The sequence below is a fragment of the Hordeum vulgare genome, chromosome 7H, assembly GCF_904849725.1.
Source record: "Hordeum vulgare subsp. vulgare chromosome 7H, MorexV3_pseudomolecules_assembly, whole genome shotgun sequence".
NCBI lineage: Eukaryota > Viridiplantae > Streptophyta > Magnoliopsida > Poales > Poaceae > Hordeum > Hordeum vulgare.
Genome location: NC_058524.1, coordinates 458,540,654 through 458,558,110, shown reverse-complemented (window position 1 = coordinate 458,558,110; position 17,457 = coordinate 458,540,654). Strand labels below are relative to the sequence as shown.

Sequence of the window (17,457 nt, the reverse complement as noted above, 5' to 3'; positions counted from 1 at the left end):
GAGATTAACCGAGCACAACTCTGAACATTTCGATGCTATTGTCAGATTTATCAAACCAGCTTGCTGCCACTATAGTGGAGACAATCTGTGCTGTAATATACTCCCTCCGTCCAATATTAAGTGTCAGTCAGAAAGCGGATGTATCTAGCTCACTTAATATGGTACGGAGGAAGTAGGTTTGAGATGCCACTGTCATCAGCTCAGCTTCAACTATTCAGTGAAATAGTACTCCCTCTATACCACAATACTTGTTGGAGAGAACTAGTCTAGTTCTCCACAACAACAAATATTTAGGAACAGAGGAAGTATCTGTCACAAAAAAACGAACCCCAATTTCATGGGAGAGAAGCAAGAAACTTGTATACTTGCAACACCTAGAAGGAGAACAGCAAACATTCCATTACTTCTAGCTAAAACTTCCACAGACCAACAGGTGAATAATAACAACCGAATGCCTAATCATACTCCGTTAGCTTCCAATACGCATAATAAGGTACAAATCGACTACCCACCACACAAAGACGGATGCAAAAGTAAAGAGACGATGTGAACTGTTCTACACATATAAGATTAACCTGCCACCGCCCCAGTATATTATACTGTATTACTCCATGCTGGAACTGAACCAAAAAGGCATCTAAACAAAGCAAGCACTAGTAATGGACACTGGGACGCCCTTGGATGACGAAACATTGAGTTACACAGCTGGAATTATGTCGTCTTCGCTACAGTCTACGATGCACGACGAAGTAGCAAAAGTTGCCAATGCGCTGTCGCTGTTGAACATCAAACAACCAATACACATATCCAAGAGAGCTCTCCATCTTCACATCAGAACCTGCCATAAAGATCCCAGTTTTCAGTACACAGATATACGGTAACATGATACTGGATAAAAATAACGAGTACAGCATGGTCTGATAGCAAGCCAAACCATACCCGGACAACATGGGTACTCGTGATCTAAATTATCCTAAGCTAAATCTGAGTTGTGCTTACACTGCTACTTACTACATATGATCTAAATTATCCTAAGCTAAATCTGAGTTGTGCTTACACTGCTACTTACTACCTGCTCCCTCCGTCCTAAAATTCTTATCTTAGGTTTGTTTAGAAATGGATGTATCAAAATACTAAAATGTGACTAGATACATTCACATCTTAGACAAATCTAAAACAAAAAATTTAGGATGGAGGGAGTAGTACATACAAGATTTGGGCTCCAACCATGCCAAGGAAATAAGTGTGTATGTATAAAAAAAACTGTGTGTGTGTTATACTATTCCAAATTTGATATTTCGCCCTGAGCTGGTCTCGGCCCAAACTGAAATGTTATTAGGTTTTTACAAAACCATATAGCACCAAAAATGTGCTCAACCAACCTAGAAAAAAACTGATGATTCCAAGTTGTGTGCAAGAATAATGGCAAATACCACCAAATAAATTAAGGTGAGCTAAGTGGGTTATTTTATTATTGATCCTATTAGTTTCACTAACCATTCTAGTAGTTTGTTAATTAAGTGATGTCATGTTACAAGGAAAAAAAATGCCCCCAACAGTAGGTTAGCACTCTACTGGCTCAAAGATATTACATATGCATACACTGAAATTTTGAAAAGAATAAAATAAACAAGAATTTCCCAACCATTAGAAAACAGGACAGTCTACTAACCACCATTTGGATTCCTACATAATACAAGAAACTAGTTTATCTCCTAACCACAGTACACGAGCATAAGAAAGTTATATCCATGTACCTCTAACTATCAGAGAACTTATTCTTCCCAAGCAAGGGCTGCAGGCTTGGCTTTTCTTTTTTCCTTGAGAAGATCAATCTCCCGAGTCAATGCCAGAGTTTTGCTCCACAGATGGCAGATGCGCTTTTCCCAGTCATCAGGCTTCGAAAGCCATTCAAGCTTGAAATTTTCAATCATCTCAGCTGCTGCAGCACGTTTCTGCTGCTCTTCCTCCCACCGTTTCCTCTCCAACTCATTGACGCTAAGGACAAGACCGCCACCATTTGGAACGTCCTGATAACGGGACTTGTTACAAGGAAATTTCTTCCTGTACTCACTGAAAGAAGCACGACTTTGTTTCAAAGCCTTCTTATACCCACTGACCATCTGGCCCATCACGTTCAGATCATGTTCAAACGACCTAAGCTTTGCTTGCCACTTATTCTCTTGCTCAAACCTGGCTGAGTTCAGTGAATCGATAATTGCGTCCTTCTCCTGCAGCAAGTTAGCCATAAATTGCTTCTGTGAAAGCCCCTCTTGAATCTCTCTTTCTTTCTGTTCGTATAACATGCTGGCATTGACCAATAAGTTCTGTATGGGATCTGAATAATTTGCATTGAAGAATGCTGATCCAGGTGGTACACTGCTGTTGGAGTTCCGCATCCGCTTATGTTGATTGCCCTGCAGAAACTGCTGTTGTGTTTGCATCTGGTCATCATACCCATCATCAATATCCTCAACATGCCTCTTCCCATTATTGCCAAAGAAAAATGAATCACCAGCCCCCAGGTCCACTCCGTTCTTATGTACATCAGCCCCAATAGCCAAGAAATTTCCAGAGGACAGGTGATGTGCATTCTCCGTCCCATTGTATGTCACAGTATCAGAGTTCATGGCCTGGAGGAGGTTTGACTCCATCCCATGCAAGGAACCCATTTTGAATCCATCATCAAAGCTCACACCATCCCTCATCCCAACATTCCCTTTATTCAAATTCTCAAACTCCACCCCTGGAAAGTCACATTGCTGTAAACAAGGTGCCGTCCCCTCGCCCCCCTTATCATCCCCAACATCCCAGTTCATCTCCACTCCACCGCTACACCCCTCCTCATTATCACTATCCAGATTTTGGACAGATACATTATCTTCGACATCCATACTGTCATCACCATCATTGGCAGAGCTCCATCCTGCCTCATCCTTCTCTTCTTCCTCTTCTGCCTCCTCATCCTTCTCTTCTTCCTCTTCTGCCTCCTCATCCTTCTCTTCTTCCTCTTCTGCCTCCTCATCCTCCTCTGGCACTGTTAGCACTCTCTCTTGTGTCAACAGTTCCAACCCCGGTGATAGACATGCATCCTTCTCTGCTGCACCCACAAACGTGTCTCCATCTCTCTCCCATGCAAACTCTGCGAAAACCTCACCATTCACAGTACTCATTTCATGTGTAGGAGCTACTGCTTCCACTAGCGCCAATTCATCCGCTGCCTTTGATTGATCCAGGCTCATGCACTTCACATCCTCATCCGCTACCTTCGATGTCTCCAATCTCACCACAATCCCCAACTGCAATTCGTCGTCCTCATTCGACACATTTGGTGGCTCCAGTCTATTGCTGCTTGCATTAGCATCCATACTCATTTCATGTGTAGGAGCTACTGCGTCCCCCAGCGCCAATTCATCCCCTGCCTTTGAATGATCCAGGCCCCTTACATCCGCATCCGCCACCTTTGATGTCTCCAATCTCTCCACATTCCCCAACTGCAATTCATCGTCCTCATCCGCCACATTTGGTGGCTCCAGTCTATTGCTGCTTGCATTAGCATCCACATCCCCCTTCGCATCCTCACCCACCACCTTTGATGTATCAGGTGACTTGTTCATTGCATTAGCATCTGCATCCCCTGACTCCAATTCGACATCCAAGCTCATGACCTTTGCATCCTCATTCACCACCTTCAATGTATCCGGTGAATTGTTGCTTGCATTAGGATCTATATCCCGCAACTCCAATTCGACATCCAAGCCCTTTGCATCCTCATCCATCACCTTCAATGTATCTGGTGACTTGCTCCCTGCATTAACATCCGCATCCCCTGACTCCATCTCGACATCCAATCCCTTTGCATCCTCATCAATCACCTTCGATGTATCCGGTGACTTGCTCCCTGCATCAGCATCCGCATCCCCTGACTCCATCTCGATATCGAATCCCTTTGCATCCTCATCCATCACCTTCGATGTATCCGGTGACTTGCTCCCTGCATTAGCATCCGCATCCCCTGACTCCATCTCGACATCCAAGCTCATGCCCTTTGCATCCCCATCCAACACCATTGATGTATCCAGTGACTTGCTCACTGCATTAGCATCCACATCCCCCAAGTCATCCATGCTCTTGCTCCCCGCATCCCCAGAATCTGAATTCTTCAAGTCGTTGTTCCTCAAATCCACACCTTCTGTATCTGGTTCCTCCAAGATGTTGCTCCTCGCATCCCCAGACTCCAACTCCTTCAAGTCATTGCCACTAGCATCAGCATCAGCAGGCCCCGATTCATCCAAGCTCTTGCTGGTCAGACTCGTACCCTCTAACTCTGATTCCTTCAGGCTCTTGCTGCTCGCATCAGCATCTGCATCTCTAGGCTCCAACTCCTGCAAGGCCTTGTTCCTGGCATCGGCATCTCCATCCCGCTCGTCCTTGACCAAATCAAAAGACGCCTTCCGAACAAGCTTCTCTGCCTCCTCTTTCTGAGGCAACCCAAACAGATGAGGCTTCTGATGCGAAATGAGCCGCTGAAGATACGCCCCGCATTTGCACACCCCATGATCCTTCTTGGGCAGGTCGTTAATCTCCTTCTCGATCAAGCCCCAGATGAGGCCTGCCCAGTTGACCTTATGCGGTGACCCAGCCTTGACCGCCTGTTCCGCGGCGGCCACCTCCTGCGGCAGTTTGCAGTCTGCGAACAAGGGATGGATGCAGACGCGCATGAAGTCCAGGGCGGCGGAGACCAAGGTATTGGTTTTGAGCCCTCGAGGCCGGGCAGGCGGCGGGGCGGACTTTCTCGGGAGGTTGAAGACGGTGGCTAAGTCTGTGCGGTTGAAGCTGACGCGGGTGTCCCAGATGAAGCTGCGATGATTAGTCGGGTCGTAATAGGCGATGAACTGCGCGACGAGGTCGGGGCGCGGGGGCTCAGATCCGAGGCCAAACCGCGCGAAGTCGAGGACGCCGAGGTAGCTGAGGGCGACCTCGTTGCCGAAGATCGGCGGGGGGTCCACCGGGCAGAGGCGGAGGTCGACGGGGAGCCGCGCGAGGCGCTCCTCCGCGACGGCGCGCAGCTTGTCGGTGAGGGGCTTCCTGAGCTTTCTGGCGGGGGTGGATCTCGAGGGCAGCCCGTCCAGATCGGGCCTGGCGGCAGCGGCGGGGGTGGCGGCCTCCGGGGCCTGGGGAGGAAGCGGATCGGTGGAGACAGGCTTGGCGGCGGCGGCGGCGGCGGCTGGGGAAGCCGCCTCCGGGGCCTGGAGCGGGGCTGGATCGGTGGAGACGGGCTTGGCGGCGGGGGAGGCCGCCTCCGGGGCCTGGGGCGGGTCCGGATCGACGGAGACGGGCTTGGTGGCGGCGGCGGATGAGGCTTCCGGCGGCGGGGACGGGACTGGATCGGCGGAATCGGGCATGGCCGTGGTGGGAGTGATCCTCGAGGAACGGCGCCCGGGTTTCACCGCCGACGGTTGGGGTTTGCGTCTGGGAGGCATATCGACTCGACTTGGGTGGGGGGTGGATGGGGAGAGAAGGGTTGGACGGGTCTTCTTCTTCTCGGAAAAAAATATTGCCTCCCAGGTCCGGGTCTGGGGTCTCGCCGTCTCGCAGCCGCAGGTCTACATCGCCATATATATCGGATATCCGGCGCAGATATGACGTCAAAACCGCCAAACTGCCCCCCATGAAGCGCCACCAAATTCAAACAGATATACTTGTGCTGGTGACCCCTTTTTTTCCTAGAAAAAACCTGGTGTTTTTTTGCATGGAAAAAACCTGGTGGTACTTTTTTTTCTTCTTCTAAATGACGCTTCAACGCATCATTTCGTGCTCGGAGGCTTCATATGTTTCGCACCTTTTTCTTATATAGGGGACAATATATTTCGGGCTTTGACTTTGAAGCTATCTTTATGTTCCATCTAACCAACAACAAAAAAAATATGTTAATTGTTTTAGTACTGCATCGAAGGTAAGCATCTAACGACAAAACAATTGATTCGTCTTCTCCTAGACATGTTAGGAGGAAGTGGGCCACAAGATACTTTTCTTGCCACATGCTCTGTTGACTTATGTTGCCTTGTGATGGAGTCCTCAGAGGTTCACGGGTTAAGTATTAGAATTTCAGAATGTGAGTTAAAGGTTTTCAAGTCAGATAAGCAAAATGAACTCGAGCAACAGTTAAAGTGTTCCCTAAAGCCACCAAAGTTTCTATATTTGTAAAGGGGTGTTTGGTATGGTTTAAAAGAAGATTTCTCCATTCTTCATCTCGCCAAAATCAGACAAACATTATGTCAAAACTATAAACTGCCAAATAAAAAAACAATCCATATGTATAAAGAAAAATTAACTTTGACTCATAATGTATATCTGTTTGGTATGCATTGCCATATACATCCTCTATTTTGGCAGTTCAGAGAGAACTGCCAAAACGTCTTATATATACAAACCAAAATAAAATTGTTTTAACTTTTGTCAGACATCTTCAAGGTTATTGAGCAGGCGTTATTTTCGGTGCAATACAAACAATGGCAACGTGTTAATAGATTTGGGTTAGAATAATAAAGCAGGAGGAGTAAGAATGGCTTAAAATAGAGGTAATGCCCCAGCAGCATCAAGAAACTCGCATCGTCTTGCTATAATTATAAAAGAAAACTGACATCATGGCATAGCTAGTTTTGCTGTTAAATTCAAGTTCCTATATCCGTTCACTACTACAAAGTCCAAAAACAAAAACGAACAGCAACCATCCATGCAATAGTCAGATCCCAAAACGCCGATACAAATACACAACTGAAACCCCACATGCGCCTCATCATCCGAACATACGAAAATGCTACAATCCAAACTAATACTAGACGACCCTGGAGGCCTGGCCACCATCAAACATTCAAGAAATGCAACCAACGAACGCCATTTCACGTGTTAATAAAACATTCTGCTCCGCGGGCGCCTTTTCCTAGCTTTGGTACATAACATCACCGGTGCAGGCTCACTCCAGCAGCACAAAAAGCTCTACTCTGGGATCATCTGTTCAGTGTCTGCATCTTCACCAGTTTCAATCTGAGGTTGCTTGGGAGCACCTGCGCCAGGAGCCTGCTTCTTCTTGATTCCACTGACAATGTCGTCAATCCTTAGAAGCATGCAAGCTGACTCAATAGCTGTCTTGAACGTCTGTGCCTTCACGCTGTAAGAATCCCAGATCTGCAGCAACAACAAAAAAGGTGTGGTGCTTAGACGTGCACGCACACAATCCAAGTGAAGGGGCAGTAGAATTCATGCGGAGTAAAAATACAAAAAATATACTACCTTCCGCTCCTTCATGTCAACAATATCACCAGTCCTTCCATCAACGCCAACCCAAGGATTTTCACCGTTCGCATGCTGAAGCAAAACAATGAAATTTAAGCGACAAGCAGTAGCGAAAATACAAGTATCATAAATTTTGTAATATTTTAAAACTGAAAAAGAAAGAATTATACAGATCAAGTATTCTCTGGTTTTGGGGTTGGGAAATGATGCTTAATCTTTAATTTGCGGTGAGAACGAATTCAAAGAGAGTTATGTGCAGTTATGTGCAGTTATGTGTTCAGGAATGCTGTTAGCTACGTGTATTGTTGTACATAATCCTAGCATAATCATCCATAATAGCTCAAAAAAGATGCGTGAAGTACCGTATCAAAGCCATTGCAGTGCCAAACCAAAAGCCTTTTTTCCTTGCAACTGGCTCAGTTTATAAAGGGTGGTTTATCCAAATATCTAAAACCTAAAACTAAGCAATTTCCGCATCATATGTCCAACGCTCAACAAGTGACACTTCTAGCTATATAAGAAAAGCATGTTACACAGGATCTAACGATTCTGTATCTAAAATACTGGACTCACTTTAATCCTCAACTTTTTTTACAAGGTCACTGGAGAGTTAAATACAAGAAAAGTTATTACCTTCCCCTGGAGCTGTGTCATCGTCCTAATAACATTCAAACCACAATTTTGAAGCAAAGTTCTTGGGATTGCTTCAAATGCTAAAGCAGCAGCTTCATAAGGCCACTGATAAAAAAAAGTAATCAGACACTCAAATCATAAGACGATAAACACAGAAAGCTATAACATGTGCAATGCTCCAAACACACACAAAAACACATTTTATTCAGTATGATGTGGTAGTGTGGACTTGTGTGAATGTACTAATAGGCCTCCGCCTAAATGACTTCATTACTCATAGTAAATGCTAGCACTGATACTTCTAAAGCAATACCTTTTCAACACCTTCAACTGAAGAACTCTTCTGCTTTAGTGTTGCCGATACAGTCAATTCAGAAGCACCACCTCCAGGTAGAAGTTTCGGATTTTTCAAAATGTTCCTTGCAACAGACATGGCATCCTGGGAATGCAAAAAAAAAAGGGGGAAAGGTTAAGGACAGTCTTACTATGAAATAAAATATTAAATAGGACAAAACAAGCAGAACAATACCTGAAGGTTCCTCTCCACCTCGTTCAAGATGTCCTTGCTTGCTCCCCTCAATAGAACAGTGCATGCTTTAGGATCTTTGCATTCAATAATGAAGGAAAAGAATTCATCACCGATCTTCTTAACCTCAAAGAGTCCAGCTCGTGTCCCCACATCTGATTCTTGAAGCTCCTCTGGCCTGTTCACTATAACTGCACCACAGGCTTTAGCAATCCTGTTGTTATCTGTCTTCCTAAGTCTACGGATTGCACTAACTCCAGCCTTGCTTAAATAATGCATAGCCATGTCACTGAGTCCTTTCTCAGTGATCACCAGGTCAGGCTTGAATTTCAAAATTTGCACACAGAGGTTCTTTATGTATTCTTCCTCCATATCTAGCAAAACCTTCCTGTAATAGTATATTTACCGAATTATTATACACTCCTGACCGTTAACAACTCAATAGGATTAATGTAGTTCACAATACATATGGGGAGGAAATTTTGAATCTATACATCACTTACCAATCTTCTTCACTCATCAACTCAGCATTTGTCTGATTTTCTCCCTTTTTGTACTCAACAGGGCAATCCAAAAGGATGATGCGTGGATTTACTATCTTCCTTCTCATTTTTCCAGGAGCCACGACATCTTTATTGAACATGACCCCTTTAAGAACCTTTGAATCCTCCAACTGGCCACCAGGAATCTTCTCTACTTTGATATATTTCTTGATATCAACTTCACGCATTCCTTGACCCAGATCTACACCTGCTGTTGTAGTAGCATCTATAGCAAGGTCCTAAGAAAAGCACGAGAAGGTATCAAATAATCCATAAAATTAACCATGAAGTGAATCTAGTTGGTATCCAACTTGGCAAAGGTCGATACTTACAGCAATTAGGTCACCAAACTGACCAGTGAATTTTGTACCAATGGAGCTCTTCACCAGCCCCAGCATCGCCTCACCTACATTATGTCTCAACAGAATCAGATTACAAAACAGAACACGATATATGTAAGAGAACCTAATTTTCCGGAAGAACAGTGACGATGTTTTCAACATGCTGGCTGCAGACTTACGGTCATTAACATTAACAGGCATTGCAATTTTGTCAAGGACAGCTATGGCATCCTCAAGGGCTCTGCTGTATGCTGAAACCAAGAACCAAGAAACAATAAATGGTTCAGAACTGATACATATATCACCAAAGGAAGAAGCTATATATATAAGCTGAGCATCAAGTAACTACCTCGGCAAATGACAGTGGGATGGTAATTCTTTTCAATAAATGTTTCTGCAACATGGAGCATCTCACCAGCTAAAAAAACGAAAAGTTAGTACAAAAGATGAAGGCCCAAACCAAATAAGCCTACTAGCCACTGAAAATATATTTTAGTCATTCTTGCTTGCTTAAACGTTGAAGTAGGACAATTTTAGTGTACTTAGCTACAAAGAAATAATGACAGACCAGAAACAGAATTTAGCAACTGAATTTCAACAATATTAGTGTACTTAGCTACAAAGAAGTTCATAGTAGCCATATGCTTAGGGGCTGTTTGGTTCCTAGCCACACCTTGCCACACTTTGCCACAACTTACCTTAGGCAAGTTTGATCAAGTTAGGTGGGTGTTTGGTTCTAGCCACACCTAAGGCAAGCATTTTTTAATGACTACTAAACCCCACATGTCATAGACAAAAAAGTGTGGCAAAATTCCCTTAGGCAAGCCAATGTGTGGCTAACAATTTGAGCAACTCAAGTAAGGCAAGTGTGGCAAGTGTGGCAAAAATAATGTGGTAAGATATGGCAAAGATAGTTACAATCCAAACAGCCCCTTAGTTTGACCAGAAACAGAATTGACAGTTATAGTAAAGTTTATTGACCTCCGATGACATGCTTAGATGAAAATAATAAAACTTGGACACAAGTAAATAATGATCTTGATATTCATCAATAGTAATAGTAATTACCAAGAAAGGAATGTGTCACAGAAAACATCATACCTAGAACAATGACAGACGTCGTCCCATCTCCCACTTCTTCATCCTGTGTGCGGCTTAGCTCAATCATAGACTGCATAGATTGAAAAGGGAGAGTTTGAACATGGTTTCATCCACTTCACAATAAAAATTACAGATTGACAGCCAATTCTAACAACATAAGATGTAACCAAGAGAGAGAAAAGAAACATTCCACACACCTTAGCAGCAGGATGTGCAATGTCTAGTTCCCGCAATATAGCATTGCCATCGTTAGTAACCACAATACCTGCAAAATAAGAATAACTCAGATGCAATAACCTTGAAAAAACAAATTATGTAATGCAAACATAAATGTAAAACTAACTCCAAATGGCGTAATCAGGCTATGATTTAGCTCCAATAACAATTCTCAGTATTACGCAAAACGCAAGCAATTACTCAGGGCAATTTAAGATGTGAAGTTATAAGCAAAGGAAAGTACAAGATGCAAGCATTTTGACACAAATAAGCCAAAAGCCCACGTAAAAATCCTAGTGGAGAGCAAAAGCTTGATCTGGTTATCGATGAAGCAAAACCAGTTCACAAGCATCTACCCTCGACACATTTGTCTATGGGCATGTGTAAAGCACCCTTTCGCCCATATTCTGCGAAACATCATCCCCTATTACATCAACTGGCATGGTTTCATAAACCATGGAGCAATGTACTGTCCCAAGTGCATTAATGATAGTTGTGCAATTAAGTTGAATAGAAAATACAATGAGTTCAAGCTGTTGATAAATTTAATCTCCAAAGCAAATTAAGATGGTCAAATTTTTGAAACCATTTAACAGCGAAGCCTGCTAAAACAAGTGGAATGATGCAAACATCATCCAACATGAAACAGAATGAACTACTTCCAACACAATTCTTCAAAAGAAATGATTGCTATCATAGTGTAGTTTAATAATAAATACTACTGATGGACGATAAAAGCATAACATCGGCTGGCATATTGCAGTGCAGAGAGAGTGTGAAGTACCTCCACTGGCATCCAGAAGCATCTTCAACATGGACCTAGGACCCAACGTTGTACGAATGATGTCTGACACAGCCTGTACAGAAAACCATTAGATTTACCCAACACTAGGAGGAAATACACGTAAATGAATTAACTAGTCCTCACAAGACACAAACTTAAAACGTGTTGATTGTTGAGCTAAAACAGTGCCAAAGCAAAACCGACCTGCCAGACAACCAGATCGTCACTTGCAGGTTCCTCACATTCGCACCCTCAGATTAAGCTAACAAGACACCTGACCTATGTGATGCCCAGGGCAAGGAGATAACATAGTACTCTGGCATCTTGGCTAGGACCACTTGTGCAGATCTATTGTGGCATCAACAGCGAAACGTGCAACCTAAAGTGAGCTGATTGACCACGATCTAGCGAGTTGATGCTTCTCAGAGGCATCGACGACGACAACAACACCCAACTGACGTGCTAAAACACAGCTTAAGAGCACAAACCTTGGCGGCATGGATGTTGCCATGCTGAACCTTCGCGCCGGATTCCCTCTTCAACGAGTCCTCTGCGCAAATCGAAACAAAAACGCGCAACATTAGGGAAAAAAAGCGCATAAGCAGAAACGACATACTCCGTAGATCAGATCAGAGCAAAAAAACAATATAACTGAACAAGCAAAAGCAAATCGTGTATTCGTGTCGTGTGATCGGGTAAATTTCGACACCGGGAGTTCAAGGCGCTGCCTATCTCAAAACCTAGAAGCGAAAAGACAGAGATGCTACCGGAAAATACGGGGGAAGGGGAGGCGCGGAAACCCTAGGAGTCGGGGAGGAGTGGGGTGGGAGAGGCGAGGGGCGAAGGGCGCTTACTCAGCACGAGGACGGGGGCGTGCAATGCCATGGCGATCTGGCAGGGGAGGAGACGACGGGGAGGCGGCGGCGAGGGGGAGGAGTGAGGAGAAGAGAATGGGGAGGCGGATGCTGCTGCGCCGCGCGATCTTTCGAGCTAGAGGGTTTGCTCGGTTTGGGCTTTCAAGTGAAACCCTCGTCGCGGCCAGCGTGCGCCTCAGGCTCGGCGTGACCTAGGGAACGGCCGGTGGGGCCAGTGAGTGGGCTACAAACGTACCGTGTTTTCTCGAAGGCCATGGGATTTTCTTTTTCATTTTGGTTTTTTTAGCAAAGGTGTAATTTCTCTATAGTATTTTTTTAGGACAGCACTAGTACAAATGCCCGTGCGTTGCATCGCACAAAAAAAAATGCAAAACCTACTTGTTTTGTCATTATGCGGCATTAATTTTAATAAATGTTAATTATAATGTTAAATGCTAGACATCTATTTTTGGACGGAAGGAGTTTCTTTTAAAGTTTTAATTTCTGTGGGATGAGTTACAACAGTAACAACAATGAGGGCAGTTCACCCATTTGCCTGTGACACCAATACGGCAGTGAACACAATAGCAAAGGAAATTATGACACTATGAGAAACCGTATTCCATAAGTGAGTATGTTAAACTACAAGCTTTGAGGATAAGAATATACTGCTTTCTTTCCACCTCCGATGAATCATAATGATGCATCCTCTAAAAACCGGCAACACTCCATGAATCCGACATCAAGTTGGCCATCTAGAAATGATGCGTCTTCAAATCTTGTGATCCATATGGGAATCGAACCATTTGAAGATCTCTCCATTCTCCAGGCTGGTAAATTCATGGTATGCATATGCAATATTCAACTCCTCCGTCACATGCCTCTCCAGCCGAAACCCCTCCGGCAAGACCTTCTTTTCCTCCGCCACGGCCTTCCTATTCCCAAAACAGCCATCGTCCATGATCCAAGTCCCTTCCTCACATTGATATTAATGTTGAATCGAATTCAACTTCCATAATCAAGACACAAAATTGTGGGCTGTCAGATTTAACTTCCTACAAAAAATCAAAACCATAAACTCAAGCACATCCTGTACCATATCCTATCACGGTCTTGTATAATTTTTCATGTAGAACTTCAGTCAACATCACCTAAAGAGTTGGTACAACTTCTACTCCCAAATATGGTCCTCAACCAAACAACACTTTCAGGTTTGTTTTGCGTGGCAACTCATTCTTTTAAGTAATGCAGCATGTCTCCATCATGTATTTTTGTGCATGTCATGGTTGTAGCAAGATGAGTGAATCTATCCATACACAATGCCAAGACGAAGAACATAAGGGGTGTGCTCTCAGAAGATGTGCTTACAAATTTCAGAAACATAAAAACGCACATCATATATGAAGAAGGGTTTCTTTTAGGTCACCTTCCCATCATATTCCCGGCGACAAAGAACGTCTGGTGCATTGTATGTTGGTGTACCCACTGCAGACTTGGGCCTTGAATGTAGTACCGATGACTGTCACAAAATGGCAAAGGGTACAATGATTAGCAGTAAACATTAAATAATTATTCTTATGCAGACTTGCAGAAACATGACAGGATTTACAGTGCATGTGCCCACACTCCTATCAGATTTGTTGTTAACAAAAATTGTTCAGGAAAAAGAAACTATAATGAGATTCGACAACCAACCTTGGAGTACCCAAAATCGCGGCTGGAAGAAATTCAACTTGATGTGTCACATACAATATTGTTTTGTTTTCAAGCATCCCCATGAAGCAATCCTGTAGAATAATATAGTAGTTCATTCTATTAGCATTTGTCCAGAGTGATGTCTCTAAATCGTTGAACAATAAGGAAAACTGGTGATATTTATCCTGTTTGAATCATATGCGACTAAATTTTGGAAAATAAATTATCAAGTTAACTGCATACAAACATAGATAAAGTTGCCCTCCAGTATGAGCATCTACTGCACTGAAAAAAATTTATCAAGTTAACGGCATACAAACATTTTATGGGTTTATGGAGAATAAACAAACCTTGAAAAGTTGGGCTCCAGTGTGAGCATCTACTGCACTGAAGGGATCATCAAAGAGGTATATATCTGCATCCTCGTACACTGACCTTGCAATCTGAATCCTCTGCTTCTGTCCACCACTCATGTTAATTCCTCTTTCTCCAATCTCCGTCAAATCACCATTTGCAAATAGCTCAAGATCTTTTGTCAATGCACAAGCTTGTATTATCTTTTGGTACTTTTCCTTGTCATACGGGTTTCCAAACAGAATGTTGTCTCTGATGTTCCCAGACAGGATCCATGCAGTCTGAGGAACATATGCTCTGCTCCCACTGACCCTCACAGCCCCGGCTAACCTAGGCATCTCCCCAAGTATGCATGATAATAGACTGGATTTCCCAGAGCCGACCATTCCACAGATTGCTACTTTCATCCCTCTCTTTACTTTTAAATTTACATCTGTTATAGTTGGAGATGTGTTTTCAAGTTCCCAGCTGAATGCTCCATGATCAATCTCCACATCATAGTCTGTATCACTCCTTGGTACTTCTGTAATTGCATCGCATTTCAATTCTTCTTCCTGGAGGTATTGTGCTACTCGATCAGCTGAAACTTTTCCCTGGGAAAACACCGAAAGTAAACCGGGAAGTGTGAAGATTGGATCTTGTAGCATCCGGAACGTTGCAAGAGCAGACAAAACAGTACCAGCTGTTAGAGGAATCCAAGAGAACATTCTCTAGCTTCAAATTCCTATGGCATATTTGCTGGCAAGCAGTAAAGTGATTGCAACATTTAACATATTTTCAGGCCCTAAGATCACCACATCTCTTCTGCCGGGCATTTGAATCCCTCTCCCGGACTCTGTCTTCCTTGTCCCTATCTCTCTTCTTTGCATTTCCATTCTCTGTTGCCTTCTTTCCACCATTCTAAGGCCGACCCGCTGGCCGCGCTCGATGAGCTTGATGGCTACGAGCCCGTCGTTCTCGCGGTTGCGCGTCAGCCGGGCCACCCCAAAGTTTCCTGACCCGATGTCCCGCACCTCCTCGTACTTTTCCATCCCGGCGCGGGCGCCCTCATTCAGGGCCGCAGCCGTCTCCGTCGCCCTGGCAGTCGTCATCGTCGGTCGCCGACGTGGTGGCCGGCGGGGCTGTGGCCGGGTGCTAGGAGGAGCCGCTCGGTTCTTTCTGGAGTACGTTCCAATCAGAGCGTTTGCCACTGATAACTCCGTCTCGAGCCAATGACGGATCACCCAGGCATGAACCTCCCGTCCCTGTTTGCCATCACCAGGGTGATGCCAGAGCATCGCCGACAGCACGACGGAGTCGGGCTTGTGCCCTTCTCCGAGCATCCTCCTCCAGGCCTCCGTTGCCTAAGCAGAGAGGCCACCGTGCCCCAGCAAGCCACCAAGCAAGATGTTCCATGAGATGGCGTACCTCTCCGGCATTGCGTCGAACACCTGGCACGCCATCTCCATGTCGCCGCACTGGGCGTACATCTCCACGAGGGCGTCGCACACGGAGACATCGGCGGCGAGGCCGGCTGTGAGGGCGTCGCGGTGCACGGCCCGACCGAGCTCGGCGGACCGGGCGCCGGAGCAGGCCCGGAGCGCGCTCTCGAAGGTGAACCGTCGCGCGGCGCGCCCTCCTCGTCCATCTGGAGGTAGAGCGCGAGCGCGTCGTCGTGGCGGCCGACGCTGGCGTATCCGGCGACGAGGCAGTTCCACGGGAACGCGCGCTCCCAGCGGGTGCGCGCGGGGAGGAGGTGGTCGAAGATGTGGTGCGCGTACGCGAGGAGGCCGAGGGAGGCGTGGATGTGGAGGAGGCGCAGCGCGAGGTACGGGTGGCGGCGGAGGAGGGAGACCGGCAGGAGGCCGCGGAGGGCCGCGAGGCGGCGGCGCGGGGCCGGGTGGAGCGGGAGCGCGGCGAGGAGGGGCGCGAGGAGGGACGGCATGAGGAGGCGCGGTTGGGCCTCCAGGTCCGAGAGCACGCGGTCGAGGGTCGACGGACGCGGCGGCGGTGGCGGTGGCGGTGGCGGCGTGGAGAGGGGAGGGGGGAGGCGGGTGGACGGAGCCGGAGCGCGGCGGTGGCGCCGCCGTGGGAGCGCGCGGGAGGCGTGGGTGGCAGCTGCAGTTAGCGCCATTGGTTGGTTGCTATCGGCACTACAGAGACCGACAAGACAACCAACAGACGCACTCCGACGAACTGACTGCATTCAGATCCTCTACCGGCGCAAGGGGCGAGGGCGGCGAGGCTCCGGTGGCAGGTTGGCGGTGGAGATGGTCTCCCCTGGACCGGATCGGGGGGCGGCGACGGAGATCGAGGCAGAGGGCGGCGCGGTACAGGCGACGCTTGGGGCCGGCGAGTGGAGTTGGCTGCAGGCCGGTGGCCGGCGCGGGGTGGCTCGACTACGGATGGTGGTTCCCCGGCAAGATGCATGCGAGGGGCCGGCGGCGTGCTGCAAGGTCTCGAGCATGGAGCGGCTGGTCGCCATGGAGGAGCTCGGGAGGACTACGGGTTGATTATCAAAAACTATGAGGACGTTTCTGCAAAATGACAGAAAACGGTTCGTTGTGGCTTAAAACTGGACTGCGGGTTGATTACCTAAAACTGCGAGGGCTTTTCTGCAAAACGACCGACGATGGACGACAGAAGCGCTGCGCGCTTTATTATTAGGGGAGATTAGACGCGGCGCGCCGGCTCAACAGTTGGGCTGGTCGAGGCCCAACCGCTCGATGCAGCGATTAGAAAACGTCATATCTGTTGTATGGGACTCCCCTCTCATTAGGGTTTCTTTTCCTCTCGGCGGCGGCGATTGCCACCATCGTTGAGACGTTCCCTCCCCTACCCCCTTCTCCCACCGTGATCGCCGGGGGTTTACTCTGGGGGCCGATTGTGGACCTCGGGCGGGATAAGGAACCACCGTCCGCGGAACTTCTCACGGACGAGCGATATAATGGATGATGATGCTTCGGGCTCGGGCTATGCAACGGCTGATCTTGAGGCTATGATGGGAGAGTTAGGACTTACCAAAGAGAACCTGCAAGATGTGATGGTGGACGATGATGAGCTGTCCCAAGAAGCGACTAGATGGATGGCGCTCGCTAGGGTTAATACAAATAGAATTTACAGTCAATATTGGTTC

The 17,457-nt window shown here is 46.4% G+C and overlaps 3 protein-coding genes and 1 pseudogene across 4 annotated transcripts; all 4 read right to left on the bottom strand.

Moving 5' to 3' along the window:
- Nucleotides 1-377: 377 nt before the first annotated feature.
- On the bottom strand, nt 378-5,593 carry LOC123409019. The gene is made up of 2 exons (XM_045102020.1): nt 1,758-5,593; nt 378-838 (listed from the first exon to the last, which is right to left on the bottom strand). The coding sequence occupies exon 1, from the start codon at nt 5,481-5,483 to the stop codon at nt 1,776-1,778; it is 3,708 nt and encodes a 1,235-aa protein (XP_044957955.1). The 5' UTR covers nt 5,484-5,593; the 3' UTR covers nt 378-838; nt 1,758-1,775.
- Nucleotides 5,594-6,598: 1,005 nt separating this feature from the next.
- On the bottom strand, nt 6,599-12,465 carry LOC123413238 (T-complex protein 1 subunit gamma). Its single transcript, XM_045106181.1, has 14 exons — nt 12,294-12,465; nt 11,928-11,989; nt 11,440-11,512; nt 10,637-10,704; nt 10,440-10,509; nt 9,688-9,756; nt 9,518-9,589; nt 9,330-9,403; nt 8,959-9,236; nt 8,459-8,843; nt 8,243-8,368; nt 7,930-8,034; nt 7,294-7,368; nt 6,599-7,188 (listed from the first exon to the last, which is right to left on the bottom strand). The coding sequence occupies exons 1-14, from the start codon at nt 12,322-12,324 to the stop codon at nt 7,000-7,002; spliced, it is 1,677 nt and encodes a 558-aa protein (XP_044962116.1). The 5' UTR covers nt 12,325-12,465; the 3' UTR covers nt 6,599-6,999.
- Nucleotides 12,466-13,590: 1,125 nt separating this feature from the next.
- On the bottom strand, nt 13,591-14,822 carry LOC123410307 (putative ABC transporter C family member 15). 2 transcript variants are annotated; one of them, XM_045103228.1, is made up of 2 exons: nt 14,339-14,822; nt 13,591-13,812 (listed from the first exon to the last, which is right to left on the bottom strand). In XM_045103228.1, the coding sequence occupies exons 1-2, from the start codon at nt 14,747-14,749 to the stop codon at nt 13,711-13,713; spliced, it is 513 nt and encodes a 170-aa protein (XP_044959163.1). In that variant the 5' UTR covers nt 14,750-14,822; the 3' UTR covers nt 13,591-13,710. The 2 variants fall into 2 exon arrangements, 1 of the variants encoding a protein (XP_044959163.1); XR_006613022.1 differs by lacking the exon at nt 14,339-14,822 and adding an exon at nt 13,989-14,076 and having other exon boundaries at nt 13,769-13,812.
- A 236-nt stretch (nt 14,823-15,058) lies between these two features.
- Nucleotides 15,059-16,455, bottom strand: LOC123409088 (annotated as a pseudogene).
- Between the last annotated feature and the right edge of the window lie 1,002 nt (nt 16,456-17,457).